This window comes from Pantherophis guttatus, chromosome 5 (assembly GCF_059756535.1).
Source record: "Pantherophis guttatus breed Tessera chromosome 5, ASM5975653v1, whole genome shotgun sequence".
In the NCBI taxonomy this organism is placed as follows: domain Eukaryota; kingdom Metazoa; phylum Chordata; class Lepidosauria; order Squamata; family Colubridae; genus Pantherophis; species Pantherophis guttatus.
The window spans coordinates 49,736,054-49,753,956 of record NC_142067.1 but is presented as its reverse complement, the minus strand read 5'-3'; the positions used below and the strand labels follow the sequence as shown (position 1 = coordinate 49,753,956).

The window sequence follows — 17,903 nt, the reverse complement described above, 5'->3', positions numbered from 1 at the left end:
TTTATTTTCATTGAGAATACAAGCTGACTACTTAATAACTATTTCAAGGACTCGCAGATACCAATGAATACAATTATAGATATGACTGCATTCTGGGAGAATCATCCCCTAAACATCCTCAGGCTGATGAATGAAGGTTGTTCCCAAGACCAGTCTTTCTCAGTGTGATGCTTTCCAGATATCTGGCTTTCAATATAGAACATTTTGGGCTATGTGGTTATTGATGCAGATGAAATAAAGGCTGATCATATGTATTCTATTTTCTTTATTGATTTACTTCTTAATGATGTTAAGTTGCCATTTTCTTTTGTTTAGGTGAAAGGCTGAATATCTTCCTTTTGTGCACTGTAAAACCCAAGTATAAATAGGTCTCTATAACTTTGAGAGTTATAGCCAGAAAGATATCTAGGAGAGAGATGATGTATGAAAGTACATTCTTTTGCCTACTTTGTGGCAGTACTGATGGCAAAGTGGTTACAGATCTTAGTCTGCACTACATCCTTGAATAGTTAGTGGCCACTGGTGACAAACTGATGGCAAACAAATAATTTGTTGCTATTGGTAGCAAACAAACAGTTAAGTCAGTCTTAAATGGGATATTCAAAATCCATCATTCATTGATTTCTTGTCTGCGTGTTTCTTCTTATTAGTCACTCAGAGACTTTATAATTAGAACTGCATACAAGACGGAGTTCACGAGTAGTGTTTTATCTCAGCAGTGATGGTGGCATAGATGTCTGCAAGGAAGAATGGGAAGAGGGACAAATGATGCAGCATACATTCTGACATAACAAGGCAAAGCAAATGGCTTATGTGTTTACTTTCAACATTGGGACACAAGTATGAAAGGCTGATGGTCATGCTGTGATGTTGCAATATATATTTTGTCATTATTTTACCTCATCATCACAGTTTATTTTAGACAACTTATAAATCACAGGCCCAGGCATCTAATGAATGAACAGAAAATCTGATAAAACATTATAGAAATATCTGCACGCAGGATTTGACCCTGTTATTTTTTCTTTTTTATGGGGAAGTGACCCATGAAGGGTGACTCAAGTAATGCTGCTGTTGCCCTCTTGTGGTGCCTGGAGACTATGGGGGTCTGATTAGGGACAACAGAATTTGGCTGAGTGCTGGTAAGACCAACTGGCTTTGAGTACATGCAGCTTTCTGTTCTGGGTTTTAACATCTTTATATTGGATGGGGCTGCAGTAGCCCAGACAAATCCAGTATGCAATCTTTGGACTCATGGCTCCTGCTTGATGAACAGTTAGGAGAGCCTTTGTGCGACTTCACATTGTGTGCTAGTTGTGCCTTTCCTGGATCAGGAGTCCCTGTGCTCAGTCATTCAAACCCTGGTCATCTCATGTTAGGACTACTGCAATGTGCTGAACCTCCCAGAAGCAGTTAGTATTTCAGTGTGCCAAATTGTAGGTGCACTGAAAATAGTGCTGCACAGACCACTTTAAAGAAGAAAAATAGAGTGGTTCATCCCTGGGCCACACAATAGCCTCCCAGAAGCAGCTAATATTTTCAGTGCACTCAAAATTCCTCATGGACATGCTAAAATAGCAGCCATTTCTGGGAGGCCCAGGGATGAATTGCTCCATTTTCCTTCTCTAAAGCAGTCTGTGTCACACTGAGGAAACCTCTGGAGCTCTAGAGATCTTCAAAAGGTGTGTGATGGATATGGGGAGTGGGGAGCATGCCCAACCTCTGCAGGTGGAAAAGCCTGTGGGGATCCAGTGGGGTTAAGGAAAGCAGGCCCAGAGCTGTGGAAACCTTGAGAGGCCAGAAATAGACCATAGGGAGTGTTTGAGTGGAAGAGAACTTGGGAGGCCTGGGGCAGGCAGGCCTCCACCCCCAAGACATCATGTGCTTTGCTTAATGACCCATGTGCTGGTTATCACCTTTAAAGCGCTCCATGGCATCGGGCCTAGCTATCTTCGAGACCACCTGCTGCTACCGACGACCTCCCATCGTCCCGTGCGCTCCCACAGAGAGGGCCTCCTCAGGGTGCCATCAGCCAATCAATGTAGACTGGTGACCCCCAGGGGGAGGGCCTTCTCTGTGGGGGCACCTACCCTCTGGAATCAGTTGCCCCCAGAGATAAGGAGAATCCAAGACCTTAGTGCCTTCCGCCGTGCCCTTAAAACCCACTTTTTCCAGCAAGCCGGGCTGGCTTAAGAAGAAATTTTAAATGTTTTAATTGGTTTGTATTTTTAATTTTGGGCCAAATTTATATATATTTTAATTGTTTTTAATATTTGTATTTCATGTTTTTTAATTCTGGCTGTACACTGCCCTGAGTCCTCAGGGAGAAGGGCGGTATATAAATTTTAAAAAAAAATTAAAAAAAATAAATAAATTATGGTATAAAAATTTGCTAAGCTATTCTTTTACTTGAATTGTTGATCATTTCCAGGTGTACAGTGTGTGTATATTATATACTATATATGTATATTGCACAATTGGATAGCTGTTTAGGTTGGATTTGGGATTGCATTCATCTGTAAGGAGTGTTCTTAAATGTGGCCATCTTGCTTAATGGCTATCACCATTTATCACTGTAAGCTCCATTGTAGTTGTAGGTAGAGGACAGTGGTGGGTTGCTACCGGTTCGCCCAAGATTGGGCGAACTGGTAGCGATGGCAGGAGGTTCCACCCACCTGCCCGGACGTCTCTGTAAATGTGCTGAAGCGTCGCGTGCGTGTGTGAGCGTGTCTGCGCCCATGAGCAAACCAGTAGCGACCAAAATTGAAACCCACTACTGGTAGAGGACTACCTGTATATTCTCAGATGAGCTCCATTAATGCTGGATTCAAAAGTTATTGCTAAAAATGTAGCTATATGAAATCAGCATGTGCTGTGGATGTAAACTTGAATTCATATTTACCAATACTTAATCTTGCCTTCTACCACTTACTTATTAGTTTTACTTTCTTGTTGTAAAAAAAAAGTATACTGTTAAATGGAAAGCTAAGGAAATCTTGAAGTACTCTACATTGTTTTGAGGATAATTTAAATCTTTTGGATAAATTTTATTCCATACTGCTTTTAATTCTGCTTTCCAATGTTTCTCTCAGATATAAGGAAAATGGTTGCTGCGTGTACCAGAAGAATATCAAAATGAAGAATACTTTGTTTCTATCCAACATGCAACTTGGCTTTAACACCGATTTGTATTCGCTATTTGATATGCGCAAAAGATGGTATGCATCAATGTCTCTTGACATGCCACTGTTAAATGAGATCAAAGGACACTCTCTTTTCTTTGAAACTGACTGTCTCAGCTCAGCAAATCTTTTTCAGATGCTTAACTCTCAGGTTCCAGAGAAGAAGGAATTAAAAATAGCACTCTCTACAAAACTCTGATAAAAAAAATGTATTTTTAATGTTTGGAAATAATCATATTTTGCATATACTTTTAGAATGCCTCAGTGCTTATTCAAACAGTATGTCACAGAAGTGAGTACACACCCTCACGTTTTGTAAATATTTAAGTATATCTTTTCATGTGACAACACTGAAGAAATGACACTTGGCTACAATGTAAAGTAGTGAGTCTACAGCTTGTATAACAGTGTAAATGTGCTGTCCCCTCAAAATAATGCAACACACAGCCATTAATGTCTAAACTGCTGGCAACAAAAGTGAGTACACCCCTAAGTGATAATGTCCAAATGGGACCCAAGTAGCCATTTTCCCTCCCTAGTGTCATGTGATGCATTAGTGTTACAAGGTCTCAAGTGTGATGGGGGAGCAGGTGTGTTAAATTTGGTGTTATCGCTCTCACTCTCTCATACTGGTCACTGGAAGTTCAACATGGCACCTCATGGCAATGAACTCTGAGGATCTGAAAAAATGAATTGTTGCTCTACATAAAGATGGCCTAGGCTATAAGAAGATTACCAAGACCCTGAAACTGAGTTGCAGCACGGTGGCCAAGACCATACAGTAATTTAACAGTAATTTAATACCTGGCGGGTATTACGGAGACCTGGTTGGGCCCGGAGGGTGGCGTCCCTCTGGTTGAAATGTGCCCACCAGGCTTCAGAGCATTCCATCAGCCGAGGGCCCAGGGGAGGGGCGGGGGGGTGGCGGTTATTATTAACGAGGATCTGGATCCGAGGGAGACCACTGTGCCTCAGATAGCCGGATGTGAGTCCCTCCTTGTGAGGTGGGGCCGTGGGGTTCAGATGGGCTTGTTGCTTACGTACCTGGCTCCCTGCCGCGTGGCAACAGCCCTACCTGAGCTACTCGACGTGATAGCCACGGTGGCAGTAGATACACCCAGGCTTTTAGTCATGGGTGATTTCAACTTGCCATCCGTCGGTGAAACGTCTGAGGTGGCTCGGGAGTTCATGGCTTCCATGACGGCCATGGACCTGACCCAGTTAGTTCATGGCCCTACTCACAGGGGAGGTCACACTCTGGATTTGATTTTTGTCTCTGGCCAGTGGTTGAGTGGTCTTGTTATAGGGGATATAGACATGGAACCCTTGTCATGGACTGACCACTCACTCCTTCGCCTAGATCTTCGAACCGCGACCCCTCGCCGCAGGGAGGCGGACCCAACTAGATGGATCCGCCCCAGGCGCCTGATGGATCCTGATAGGTTCCAGACGGAGCTTGGGCCATTTCCTGAGGATCTAGCACATGACTCGGCCGAGGACCTGGTAGCCGCCTGGGATCGGGCGGCTGGTGGGGCCTTGGACCGAGTTGTGCCTTTGCGGCCTCTGACCCGATGCCGATCCCGGGCGGCTCCTTGGTTTACTGAGGAGCTGAGGGAAATGAAGCGCCGGAAAAGACGCCTGGAGAGCGGTTGGAGGGCCAGTCTCGCTGAATCTGATCGAACACTGGTAAGGTCGCATATTAAGACCTACCTAGTGGCGATAAAGACGGCAAAGTCTAACTACTTTTCCGCCTCTATTGCGTCATCAGGGAATCGTCCGGCCGCCCTGTTTAGGGTGACCCGCGCCCTGCTCCATCCGGGAGCGCGGGAGGATCCCTTAGAAGGCAGGGCGGAGGATTTCGGACAATACCTGTATGACAAAATCGCTCAGATCCGGGGGGATTTGGACTCTGACTGGGTAGATCAGGGCAGGGTGACGAGGAACAGTCTTGAGAATGTTATCTGGGAGGAGTTTGATGCTGTGACTCCCGATGATGTGGACAGGATTTTGGGGAGACTTAGTGCGGCCACATGTTTACTGGACCCGTGTCCCTCCTGGTTGGTACTGGCTTCCCGGGAGGTTACACGAGGCTGGCTCCAGGGCGTCATTAATGCTTCGTTGAGTGAGGGTTACTTCCCCGCTGCCCTGAAAGAGGCGGTGGTGAGGCCTCTCCTCAAGAAGCCGTCCCTGGACCCAGCAATATTGGCTAACTATCGTCCTGTCTCCAACCTTCGCTTCATTGCGAAGGTTGTTGAGAGTGTGGTCGCGCAACAGTTTCCACAATTCCTGGAGGAAACATCCTATCTAGATCCGTTCCAGTCGGGTTTCAGGTCTGGGCACAGCACGGAAACGGCATTGGTCGCGTTGGCGGATGATCTCTGGAGGGCTCGGGACAGGGGTTATTCCTCTGTTCTGGTCCTATTAGATCTCTCAGCGGCTTTTGATACCATCGACCATGGTATCATGCTGTACCGGCTGGAAGAGTTGGGGGTGGGAGGCACTGTGTTGCGGTGGTTCTCCTCCTTTCTCTCCGACCGGTCACAGTTTGTGTTGGCAGGGGGGCAGAGGTCGACCTCGAGGCCTCTCATTTGTGGAGTGCCGCAGGGATCGGTCCTCTCGCCCCTTCTGTTCAACATTTATGTGAAGCCGCTGGGCGAGATCATCCGTGGCTTTGGGGTGAGATACCACCAGTACGCTGATGACACCCAGCTGTACATTTCCACCCCAGGCCACCCCAACGATGCCCTTGAAGTGATGTCCCAGTGCCTGGAGGCTGTGCGGATCTGGATGGGGAGGAACAGGCTCAGGCTCAACCCTTCCAAGACTGAGTGGCTGTGGCTCCCGGCATCCCGATATAGTCAGTTGACTCCATCACTGACTATTGGGGGCGAGTCTTTGGCCCCCACTGAAAGGGCTCGCAATCTGGGAGTCCTCCTGGATAGGCAGCTGTCTTTGGAGGAACATCTGACGGCTGTTACCAGGGGGACCTTTTATCAGGTTCGCCTGATTCGCCAGTTGCGGCCCTTTCTGGATCGGGATTCCCTGTGCACAGTCACTCACGCCCTCGTCACCTCTCGCCTTGACTACTGCAACGCTCTCTACATGGGGCTCCCCTTGAAGAGCACCCGGAGGCTCCAGCTGGTCCAGAATGCAGCAGCGCGGGTAGTGACGGGAGCAGCCTGGCGCTCCCATGTAACACCGCTCCTGCGCGAGCTGCACTGGCTCCCGGTGGTCTTCCGGGTGCGCTTCAAGGTGTTGGTTATCACCTTTAAAGCGCTCCATGGCATAGGGCCTAGCTATCTTCGAGACCGCCTGCTGCTACCGACGATCTCCCATCGGCCCGTGCGCTCCCACAGAGAGGGCCTCCTCAGGGTGCCATCAGCCAAACAATGTAGGCTGGTGGCCCCCAGGGGGAGGGCCTTCTCTGTGGGGGCTCCCACCCTCTGGAATCAGTTGCCCCCGGAGATAAGAAGAATCCAGGACCTCAATGCCTTCCGTCGTTCCCTGAAAACCCATCTTTTTCAACAAGCCGGGTTGGCCTAAGAAGAAATTTTTAAAATTTTAAAATTTTTAAATTCTTTTAATTAGTCTGTGATTCTTAACTTTCGGGCCAAAATTTATATATATTTTTAAATGTTTTAATATTTGTATCCTATGTTTTTTATCTTGGCTGTACACCGCCCTGAGTCCTCAGGGAGAAGGGCGGTATATAAATTGGAAATTAAATTAAATTAAAAATTAAATTAAATTAAAAATTAAATTAAACAGGACAGGTTCCACTCAGAACAGGCCTCGCCATGGTTAACCAAAGAAGTTGAGTGCCCATGCCCAGCGTCATATCCAGAGAATATGGCTTTGAGAAATAGACATATGAGTGTGGCCAGCATTGCTCCAGAGGTTGAAGTGGTGGTGGGGAGGTCAGCCTGTCAGTGCTCAGACCATACACCGTACTCTGCATCAAATTGGTCTGCAGGGCTGTTGTCCCAGAAGGAAGCCTCTTCTAAAGATGATGCACAAGAAAGCCCTCAAACGGTTTGCTGCAGACAAGCAGACTTAGGACATGGATCCCTGGAACCATGTCCTGTGGTCCGATGAGACCAAGATAAACTTATTTGGTTCAGATGGTGTCAAAAGTGTGTGGCAGCAATCAGGTGAGGAGTATTCTTGAGTAAAGAAGAGCCACACAAGGCAATACTATGAGTGCCTAAAATGATAAATGAATTTGATGACTACCTCCATCTCCCATGAAGAAAAACAATTATTGGGGATAAAGTTCTAAAATAATAAATATACCAATTATTTTTCAAGAATTAAATTTTAGCCTATTGCATATATAAAACAAAGCTATAGTAGAACCATGCAGTTTATAAAATAAAGCTGTTTTTTTGAACATTTAAAAACCCCCACCATCAAATGTCTAACATCTCCACGTATAATACACAAGGGGAATAAAGAAAAGCAAAATCAACAAGAGATTGAAATTCAGGCTAAGCAGATAGAGGTGGAGGTAATGGAAAAACAACAAGCTACAGAGGCTTTTGTGGACGAGACGCTTCTGGATTCTCCTTCAGAGGCTACAGTTGGATTACCTATAACTACAAGAGAGGCGGCTTTGGATTCTAATGTGATGACTTATCAAGCTATAGACCAGCATGGAAACCAAACAGTTGATATACAACTCATAGAAAGGAAACCAGGATGGAGATCTACACAAAAAGTTAAGAAAAGAAGAAGCAGGTCTTACAAAAATAAAATTTTTTAGACCAAACAACAGTGTAATGCCAGTTACTTAAGAGCTGATTGAATATATAGAAATATAATCGAGACAAAGTATTGGTTTATATTATCTTGAGGAGAGTGACAGATCTCTGCAGTGCTGTACTCTTGGGATGTGGAAGGTGGCCTTAAATTGAGTGGATTGGAATTTTCTATTTTGGATTCTTTGACAAATGGATTACATTTATGCTGAGCTATAAGGCAAGAGAACTAAGGGATTGGGGCATGCAGAAGATCTGGCTATTACCCTAACACGGTGGTTGGAATTAATAATCTTGATGGAAGACATTATAGAAGACACTATATGGAATATAAATATAAAGTCACTCGGGTGGTTTTTTATATATGAAAACATTTATTATTGATGTGGGCAGATGGTAATTGAAGATACCGAATATACTGTTGGAATTAGGATGTGATGTTACCCTAACATGGGTAATGGAATTCACTATCCAGTTGAGAGACATTACAGAAGATATCATATGGATTACAAATTTAAAGCCAATTGAGGATTTTATATATATATGTAAAAAAAAATTTTTAGTGGAATGGGCAGAAGAATAAAGATATTGAAAATATTATGTATGTAGACCTGTAGGAAAGTGGGTCGAGATAGGTTAGTTTACTGATTGTTTAGCTTAGGAAAAGGGATGTTATGTTATATCAATATACGTAAAAGATTTGAATTAAGAGATATATGTATGGGGGAGGAGGAAATGGATAGATTATGAGTTGAAATTGCTAAATTAGGACTTATTATATAGTCTTATAGCTGAATGTTGCTTTGAATGTTGCTTTGAAATGTATAGTATAAGCGGGACATAATGATATTGTTAGAAGGATTTATTATATAATTTTACAGTTGAATGTTGCTTTGAAATGTATAGTATAAGGGGGATATAATAATATTGTTAGAAAGAAAGGGTCAGTATATGGGGGGTGGAATAAAAGGATGGTAAAGTATTATATAATCTGTTATTAACTTGGGTTTTATTTTGGAGAAGCCACGGGGAGGGGAGGGGGAGGGGGGGTTAGAGAAGAGGGGGAAAAAAGGGGGGAAAATTGTATTTGAAAAACTTTTTCAATAAAAAAAAAAAAGAAAGCCCTCAAACGGTTTGCTGCAGACAAGCAGACTTAGGACATGGATTCCTGGAACCATGTCCTGTGGTCCGATGAGACCAAGATAAACTTATTTGATTCAGATGGTGTCAAAAGTGTGTGGCATCAATCAGGTGAGGAGTATTCTTGAGTAAAGAAGAGCCACACAAGGCAATACTATGAGTGCCTAAAATGATAAATGAATTTGATGACTACCTCCAAGGCAATACTATGAGTGCCTAAAATGATAAATGAATTTGATGACTACCTCCATCTCCCATGAAGAAAAACAATTATTGGGGATAAAGTTCTAAAATAATAAATATACCAATTATTTTTCAAGAATTAAATTTTAGCCTATTGCATATATAAAACAAAGCTATAGTAGAACCATGCAGTTTATAAAATAAAGCTGTTTTTTTGAACATTTAAAAAAACCCACCATCAAATGTAAAATAACATTTTAAAGGAAAGGATGCCTTGTTAATTAGGCTTGTGTAACAATCTAGAGTTGAAGGTGATTGGAGCATTTGGAAACTCTTTTTTAAAAACTCCATCTTTATCAGACCTGTGTGATTGCCATGCACAATCCCATGAAAGAATACATTTAATTTATAGGGAGCTCTAGATGCTATGTGTGAACACAAATGCATTCTTATGATTTTTTTTTTTTTTTGCATTTGAATCAGGATCAGCTTGTACTTATTGCTTATGGCATAATTCTTAAAAACTGGTTTCATTTTCAGGGCAGCCATGTTCATTCACCTAAAAAAAAAAAAATAGGAGAAAAAAATAATAGGAAAAAAAATCTTTCCCGACACCACAGCACTAAGACCCTGCAACACTGACTCTTATTCTCTTTGCTCTGTAGCCTTAAATTTAGTTCTTTCTTTCAGTTATGTCCAGAAGTGTCACAATCCCTCTTCCCTCTGCAGAGTGGTGGTTAGATCAGATGATTGGAGCCTCATGCATTCCAGATTGTTTACTTCTCATGTGTAAGATAAATATTATGCATTAAAACAAAACATTCAGCATTGCACAAAATCTTGTAAATATCATAGTGCTTTGTATACATACATTTTCATAAAAGTATAATGCAGCGAAAATAGCTTACAAGAAAGATAATCTCTTTTGATCACCCTGATGCACTGTTTTTTGCTGCCACCCCCCCTTCTGCCCTTATTTTTCTGCCAAAGTAGTTGGGTTGCAGTATGGGTCTGTCCATTTTAAAGCAACTAGCTGAAAACGAGAAATTGCTTTACAATGGAAGTTAGGCTGTTGAAAAGAATCAATCCATTTTTCAAAAACTCTCAGCTGTAATATTTTAGGTTATTCAGTGAAACACATTTATTTTCAGAATGTGTCTAGACCTGTCCTTTACAACAACTGCTCCTTCTCAGCTTGGAGAAAGTTAAAATAAGATTATAGCCTAGCACATATTGACTAAACATTATACAGAGCAAGTAAAAAGACATAAAACTGTTATTTTAAGCAGCAGCTTCCATTTATACTAGGAGACTTTTCAGGATTGCATCCAAAAACCAATGGATGGAAAATTAAATATATTTTATCCCATAATCTGAGTCCTGCTCAATACTGTGATCCACTTAGAATTCATGGCAAAGGGAGCATATGAAGTAAATGCCACCAGATTCAAAGAAACTGCAATTGAATATATTCTGAACCACAGATTTAAGATATTAACATAAATGAATGCATAAAAATTATGTTGGACAATTTGTTTATGGAGAAAATAAATTAGCTATAGTATATTTGCAAAGAAGACTAAATAGTCCTAGAGATTTAAGACAGTGATGAACATTCATACACATATGTCTCTATTGAAACACCATGACTTTGTCAGTTTATTCTAAAAAAAGTACTATGCATCAGAAAAAGGAATGTTTGTGATTCTAATGATCTATAGTTTCTCCAAGCATATTAGGATATTAATCTAATATACTGTCATAAAGACAAAATTAAAAGAACAAGTTCCCTTTCCACCTTTTAGAAATCAGACTTATGAACCATGTAAAAGTTTCTAGTGTTAACTCTTCAACTTTAAAAGAATTGATCTTGTTTGATAGCATTAATTGTAATTTATTCTAACATTATCAAAAGCAGAATTTACAGAATTGGGTCAATAAATATATTGAATTTCTTTGTCAACCTAATCTGAAATTATTCAGCATAATTTCCTTCACAATTGTGGCTGAGAAATTACTATCTATTTACTTTCAACAACAACAAAAATCTATTAGTATCCAAATCAGGCTGCAATAGTGGTGATGAGCTAAACAGCAACTAGTCACTGTGCTGAAAACAGAGGCTATGGGTGAGACAGGAGTGGCATATAATTATTGAAAACTGAATTTCAAATTAAATTGCTTCTCCGGGAGAGGTATTTATCATGGTAACTGTATAATAGGGTTGTGCAATAATGGCTGAAGTTCTCTCTTTTTGTTTTTGCTCTAAGCAAGCTTAATTATCTGAGCAGAGAACTTTTATTAAACTGAAGATGAGTTGCTGCCAAATCCACATCAACACTTGGCTGTTTAATTCACAGATGAAAAATTCTCTATTAATGAGAATATGTGGAGTTCTTGTTGTAAACTACTCTTGAGTGACAATATTTTTCATTTTTAAATATGTATCCTTACATTAGCTCTGATATTTTTGCTAGTCTCCCAAACATTCACTTTTAGCATACTCTCTGAAGATCAACTCTCTATTCCTGGGCCAGGTTATCTTTGAGACCGCCTTCTACCACATAGCTCCCAGTGACCGGTAAGATCCCACAGAGTTGGTCTCCTCCGGGTCTCGTCAGCTAAACAATGCCAGCTGGCGGGCCCGCAGGGGAGGACCTTCTCTGTGGCTGCCCCAGCTCTCTGGAACCAGTTACCTCCTGTGGTTTGGACCACCCCCACCCTATTTGTTCATTGAAGTTAATGGTCCAGAAAAGTGAAGTGTATGGGAAAAGTCAAAACTGGAAAAATATTTTCACTTATTAGTTTTGCTGCCTTGTAGAAAAAGTGTTGATCTATATGATCATCTGGATTCTGAACCATATCTTATTGAGACTCCTTTTTTATCTGGAACTCAAAACAAATGCATCTAGTGCCCATTCCTAAAAAAGAGTTTTTGTCTCAATTTATGTTCTTGACAGATAAGGACATTTAAAGAAAGACAGACTGTTACAAAAATAAGATATAATGCTTAATAATTGAACATTATTGTGAATTATATGCATCATTGCAGTCATCTTCTGGGCAACAAAAATGGCCCATAAGATACTACATATTGTAAGAGTAGTAGGAAGTGTTCTGTTTCTATTGTTTGGCACCAGTTGGGAGAACAAAGTAAATAAATATTTTTGAGTTCTTCAGCGTGGTTTTATGAGATTCTGACTTCATTGACTGCTCTTCCAGTGCTTGGAACTGATGTGGAAATCACAGTTGTTTTTCTTAACTTTGAAATAGTTTTTCCACTTCATCTAGAAGCAATAAAGGGGACAAACAAAGCATTTTATGGTAATCTGCCAGTATGTGTGCCTGGAGGTAACTGTTCTATTGGAGGAACATTACCCATCTGCTGGCAATTTCAAGAACAAACATAAGTAATGGTGGGTTCAAATACTACTGTGATATATCCACTGAAATCTTACACAGGAGGCCAGATTCTGATATTATGGCTAATGGACTTAAGTTGCTGTTTATGAAAGCAGGTAGTGATGTGGAAGAAAACACTACATAGGATTTAATAATCCTTTGAAGACTTTGCCAGCTGTTTCTTGGAAAAAATGAAGCAACAAATATGTGTTTATATGTGTATATACCTATATCTGCATATGTAATTGCCTCTCTTTCTCTCTCTCCCTCTCTTCCTCCCTCCCCCTCCCTCTCTCTATATATCTCCACCTGTGTGTGTGTGTTTATGTGCATGTATATCAGTGGTGGATTTCAAAATTTTTTACTACCAATTCTGTGGGTGTGGCTTGGTGGGCGTGGCATGGCTTGGTGGGCATGGCAGGGGAATACTGCAAAATCCCCATTTCCTCCTGATCAGCTGGGACTTGGGGGGCAGAGAATAGATGGGGACGGGGCCAGTCAAAGGTGGTATTTACCGGTTCTCCGAACTACTCAAAATTTCCACTACCGGTTCTCCAGAACTGGTCAGAACCTGCTGAAACCCACCTCTGATGTATATGTATAATGTGTATGTGTGTCTACAATTACACCTATACATTCTCTGTGTCTATTTAAATTTACATCCATATTTTGACTGCATCTCTCTCTCTCTCTCTCTGTCTCATCACATGCACAGTCACATGGACACACAATATTATCCTGTATGAGTACAGGAGATAACCCAACATTTTCTGACCTCTTTTCTGGAACAAAATGTTGACTACCATGTTAGACTTTCACTTCAAAATTAAATAGGCACAGGGAAAAACACTGATCTTATTTATTTGGTATAAATGCCAGCGCACATATGCAAAAAACCTAGAAAGGGTAGGAAGCTGATTAAATGCATCAGAGGCAAGAATGTGATAATGTAAAGCTTTCACTGGTGGTAGCTTTTCAGGACTGATTTTAAATAAGAGCTAAAGAAATAGTTCTTTTAAAATGTGATACAAACATCAAAATGTATCTCAGTATTTTTTTTTTCTTATAAGAATAAACACAAAGTGTTAATCATCATTTTTTGGGATGAATCACAAACCTGGTCTGTGATAATCCAACATCAAAAATGTCAAGATCTAAGATAATTTAACATCAAACTTTCTCTTTATGAAGGTCAGAGCAATGAGTTCACAAGACTACTTTTTAAAACAATCTTTAAATAGAGAATAAAAGCAGAGTTTTCTGTAAAAGTCATTTGACAGATGGTGTAAAAATGAATTTAGAGCTAGTGGTACTTTTTCTTCTTTCTTTTTTTCTTTTTGGTTTATATTATGCATTTAGAAGTTTACATTTGTTCTATATTTTAGTTGCCATGGCACTAAGGTGAACTTTAGTTCACTACAGAAGTAGAAAAAACAATCATGGTGTCTTTGATTATCATACCATCTTAAATCCCCCACTCACCCCCAAAATAGCTGGATTTTGGCAACAAGAAATATTTTCCTGACTTCTATTCTAAAAGCAGAAGACATGGATTTTAATAGATATTGTGAAGGTGTAGAAAGCTGGTAGAGCTGACAGTAATATTTAAAAAGTAATCTGGAAGGAGAGTATCCTGACTTTTTCTGCAGACAGAGTATGGGTCTCTTTCATGCAGTTATTTTCTCAAATATACAAACACCAGCATGCCTGTTCCACAGTGGTGAAATCTAGAATTTGTTACTACCGATTCTGTGAATGTGGCTTGGTGTGTGTGGGGAGGGGGGTAATGTGACTGGGTGGGCGTGGCCAATTAAAAAAAAAAATTTTAAAAGCATTTTTTCTACAACCTCTTCGGCGAAGAGGTTGTAAAAAAATGCTTTCAAAAGGCTCTGCTGATCCTAGCTGAGTTGCCTGATCGGCAGAGGCTTTTTTTTCTTTTAAATGCCTCTGACGATCAAGCAACTCAGCTTGGATCGTCAGAGGCTTTTAAAAGAAAAAATGCCTCTGCCGATCAGGCAACTCAGCTTGGATCGTCAGAGATATTTAAAAGAAAAAAAGGTTTTTTTTCTTTTAAATGCCTCTAACAAGCCAAGCTGAGTTGCTTGATCGGCAGAGGCATTTAAAAGAAAAAAAGCCTCTGTAGATCAGGCAACTCATCCGGGATTGTCAGAGCCTTTTGAAAGCATTTTTTCTACAACCTCTGAAGAGGTTGTAGAAAAAATGCTTTTAAAAGTAAAAAAAAAGCCTCTGATAATTATGCGGCTCAGCTGGGCATGGTGGGGGGGGGGGGGCAGGGATTTTTGCTACCAGTTCTCCGAACCACCCGCCTCCATCGCTACCAGATCAGGCAATCCGGTCCAAACTGGGAGCATTTCACCCCTGCTGTTCCATCATATTTATTCTCACCCTGGGTCTAGATCAGGGGTCTGCAACCTTAAACACTCAAAGAGTGATTTGGACCCATTTCCCACCAAAAAAAAAAAAAAAAAAAAACCAACCCACTGGGAGCCACAAAACCTGGATGGGCATGGCCAACTCGACGTCCCTCACTCCCAGTCACATGACCACCTAGCCACGCCTACCCAGCTGGTCATTAGGGCAGAGAACCAGGAACCACAAAACTGTTCTCTCTTTATCTCCCCCTTTCTCTGTATATGTCTCGCTCTTCCTCCTCTCCCTGTATCTCTCTCTGTATTTCTCTCTTCCCCTCTCCCTCTCTCTCTCCCTCTCCCTCTCTCTGTAGCTCTATCTTTCTCCCCCATCCCCCTCTCCCCTCTCTCTGTATCTCTCTCTCTCCTGCTTTCTCCCCCCTCTCTCCCCCTTTGTATCTCTCTCTCTCTATATATATATGTCTCTTTCTCTCTGTGTGTGTGTATCTATGTATTTCTCTGTATCTGTGTCTGTGCCTGTATCTCTTCTCACTCTCTCCTCAAGCAAGTGGCCACCCACCCAGCATGGCCCTTTGCTGTGCTTTGGCCAAGCCCGCTGGCTTGCTTGAGGAGGGTCTCCCTGCTTGTGTGCACACTCCCAGCCCATCACATCTGGCCAGGGGAATATGAGAGGAGAAGGAAGAGGAGAGTTGCCCAAAGGGAAGCCTCCACTGCAGTTAATGCTCGTTCCATAGCCAGACCGGATTTCCAAAAAGAAGAAAGAAAAGGAGTAGTGAAGAGCCCTAAGGAGAGCTTGCCTGCTTGGCCCAGCCTCAGCTTTCCTGATCCAGATGGTGGGTGTGCAAGGTTCGGCAGGGCCATCCCTTTTTTCCCACGGCCCTGAGCTTCTTAAAGCCGCAGGTGGGTGTTTTGGGCCCATCCCACTTTCTGTCATCCCCTCCTCCCAGATCCCATTCCCACCCTGCCAACCCTCATGTTAGCGAGGCTGGCATCAGTCACTGCTGGGTTGGGCCAGTGTCTTGGGGAAGAGAGCAGGTTGTGAATCTCCTCAAGTGACCGAGGCATGCCCAGCACCAACAAGGGCCGGAAGAAGCTCCAACAAGAGTGAGGCACCGGAGAATCAGCCCTGGCCACTTCTCCACCCCCTGCCATCACCCTTACATTCTCAGGCCAGGCAAGGGGTGACTGGGAGGGGAGGGTGAGGGGCGGGGCAGCCAGTGATGGGACAGAGAGCTGCAACAGAGGACCCAAAGAGCTGCAAGCGGCTCTGTTGCCCACACCCAATCTAGAAAGATGATATGATTGCTCAGAGGCAAAACAAGTGCTCTTAATTCATGCAGACATGATTTCATAGAACTGATTAATGTTTTTATTCTTTTCACAGCAATGTATTGCAACATGGATGAATTAAAAGTTATCTAAATTAGTATATATCCAAGGTTGTGTATAAAAAAGGTTCATAGAGCTGATAAGAACAATCACAATACACTACTTTCAAATAAATCAAAATCCCAGTGCAAATAAAACCCCAAAGGGAACTTTACTTCAAATAGAAATAAGACAAAATGTTTAATGATCACTATAGTATTTAATGAGCCATGGTGGCGCAGTGGTTAAAATATAGTACTGCAGGCTACTTCTGCCAGTTGCCAGCAGTTTGGCAGTTTGATCCTGACTGGCTCAAGGTTGACTCAGCCTTATATCCTTCTGAGGTCAGTAAAACGAGGACCCAAATTGTTGGGGGCCATATGCTGACTCTGTAAAGTGCTTAGAGAGGGCTGCAAAGCACTGTGAAGTGGTATATGAATCTAAGTGCTATTGCTATTGTTATTTGGATGCTAAGTAGCTTTTGATCATGGAAATAAAAACATGTACTAATTAATGGATTAATTAGATTTAATTAAATATTTTTGCTTTGGTGAGCATCTAAGATAGCTATGAAAATATAAAGATACAAACAGACTTAAAATAGATTAATATTAAACATTAAGGTACATGTGTCCTTGGCTTATTGACCACAGCATATATTTACAATGTTTGCAGTGTCCTGGGGTCATGTGATCATCATTTGTGACCTTCCCAGCTGCTTCCACAAGTCAAATCAATGAAGAAAGCTGCATATGGTTAGTAACTGTGTGATTCACTTAAAAACCTCATTGATTTTCTTAACACCTGTGGCAAATAGGTCACAAAATAGGGCATAATTTATTTAACAACCATGCTGCTTAGCAACAGAAATTTGGCCCAGCTGTGGTCATAAATTGAGGACTACTTTTACTGGCATTTATAAAGCAAACATTTGCAGTATACTGAACAACTTCGTTTTAAATGACATGAGAATTACAGCTTCAGATGACGATAGAAATAAAACATTTATTTCTACCAGCAATCATCATGAGAAAATTAACACTGAAAGTTTTTATATTAATTATAAGTTCATGAAATGAGTTATAGTAAAGATCTACCTGCTGTACAAATGGATCAGAAGATTACAAAAAATTTGGATAGGAAAGAAAATAGATTGGGGGAAGTTTTGAAAGGAGGTCTGCAAAAAGCAAAAGATGAAATTTATAGAATGGCAAGGAAACTATATCTGAGAAAGAATACGCAACATTCATTGGTGAGTTTTGTTACTTGCTTTCAATTACACAGAAGATCATGTACATTTCTTTTCTTCACCCTGAAATCCCTCCAATATTTTGGGCTCTCTTGTACTTATACTTTTTCTTCCCCTTCATTTTTTTCTTTAGATAGCTGGTTATGACTTTTCCGCACTGAAGGCTGTCAGTGTTTTTCTTTGTTTTACATCATTGTCTTGAAATTTTGCACATTTTTTATCCCTCCAGAGG

At 41.4% G+C, this 17,903-nt stretch overlaps 1 protein-coding gene across 1 annotated transcript in view; it reads left to right on the top strand.

Moving 5' to 3' along the window:
* Window positions 1-3,436, top strand: part of MRPL39 (mitochondrial ribosomal protein L39) — a 61,698-nt gene extending 58,262 nt beyond the window's left edge. Inside the window, exon 10 of the mRNA XM_060686377.2 lies at window positions 3,093-3,436. Within this exon, the coding sequence (XP_060542360.2) occupies window positions 3,093-3,098 (6 nt within the window). The 3' untranslated portion in view covers window positions 3,099-3,436. The remainder of the gene's footprint in view (window positions 1-3,092) is intronic.
* Window positions 3,437-17,903: the final 14,467 nt, after the last annotated feature.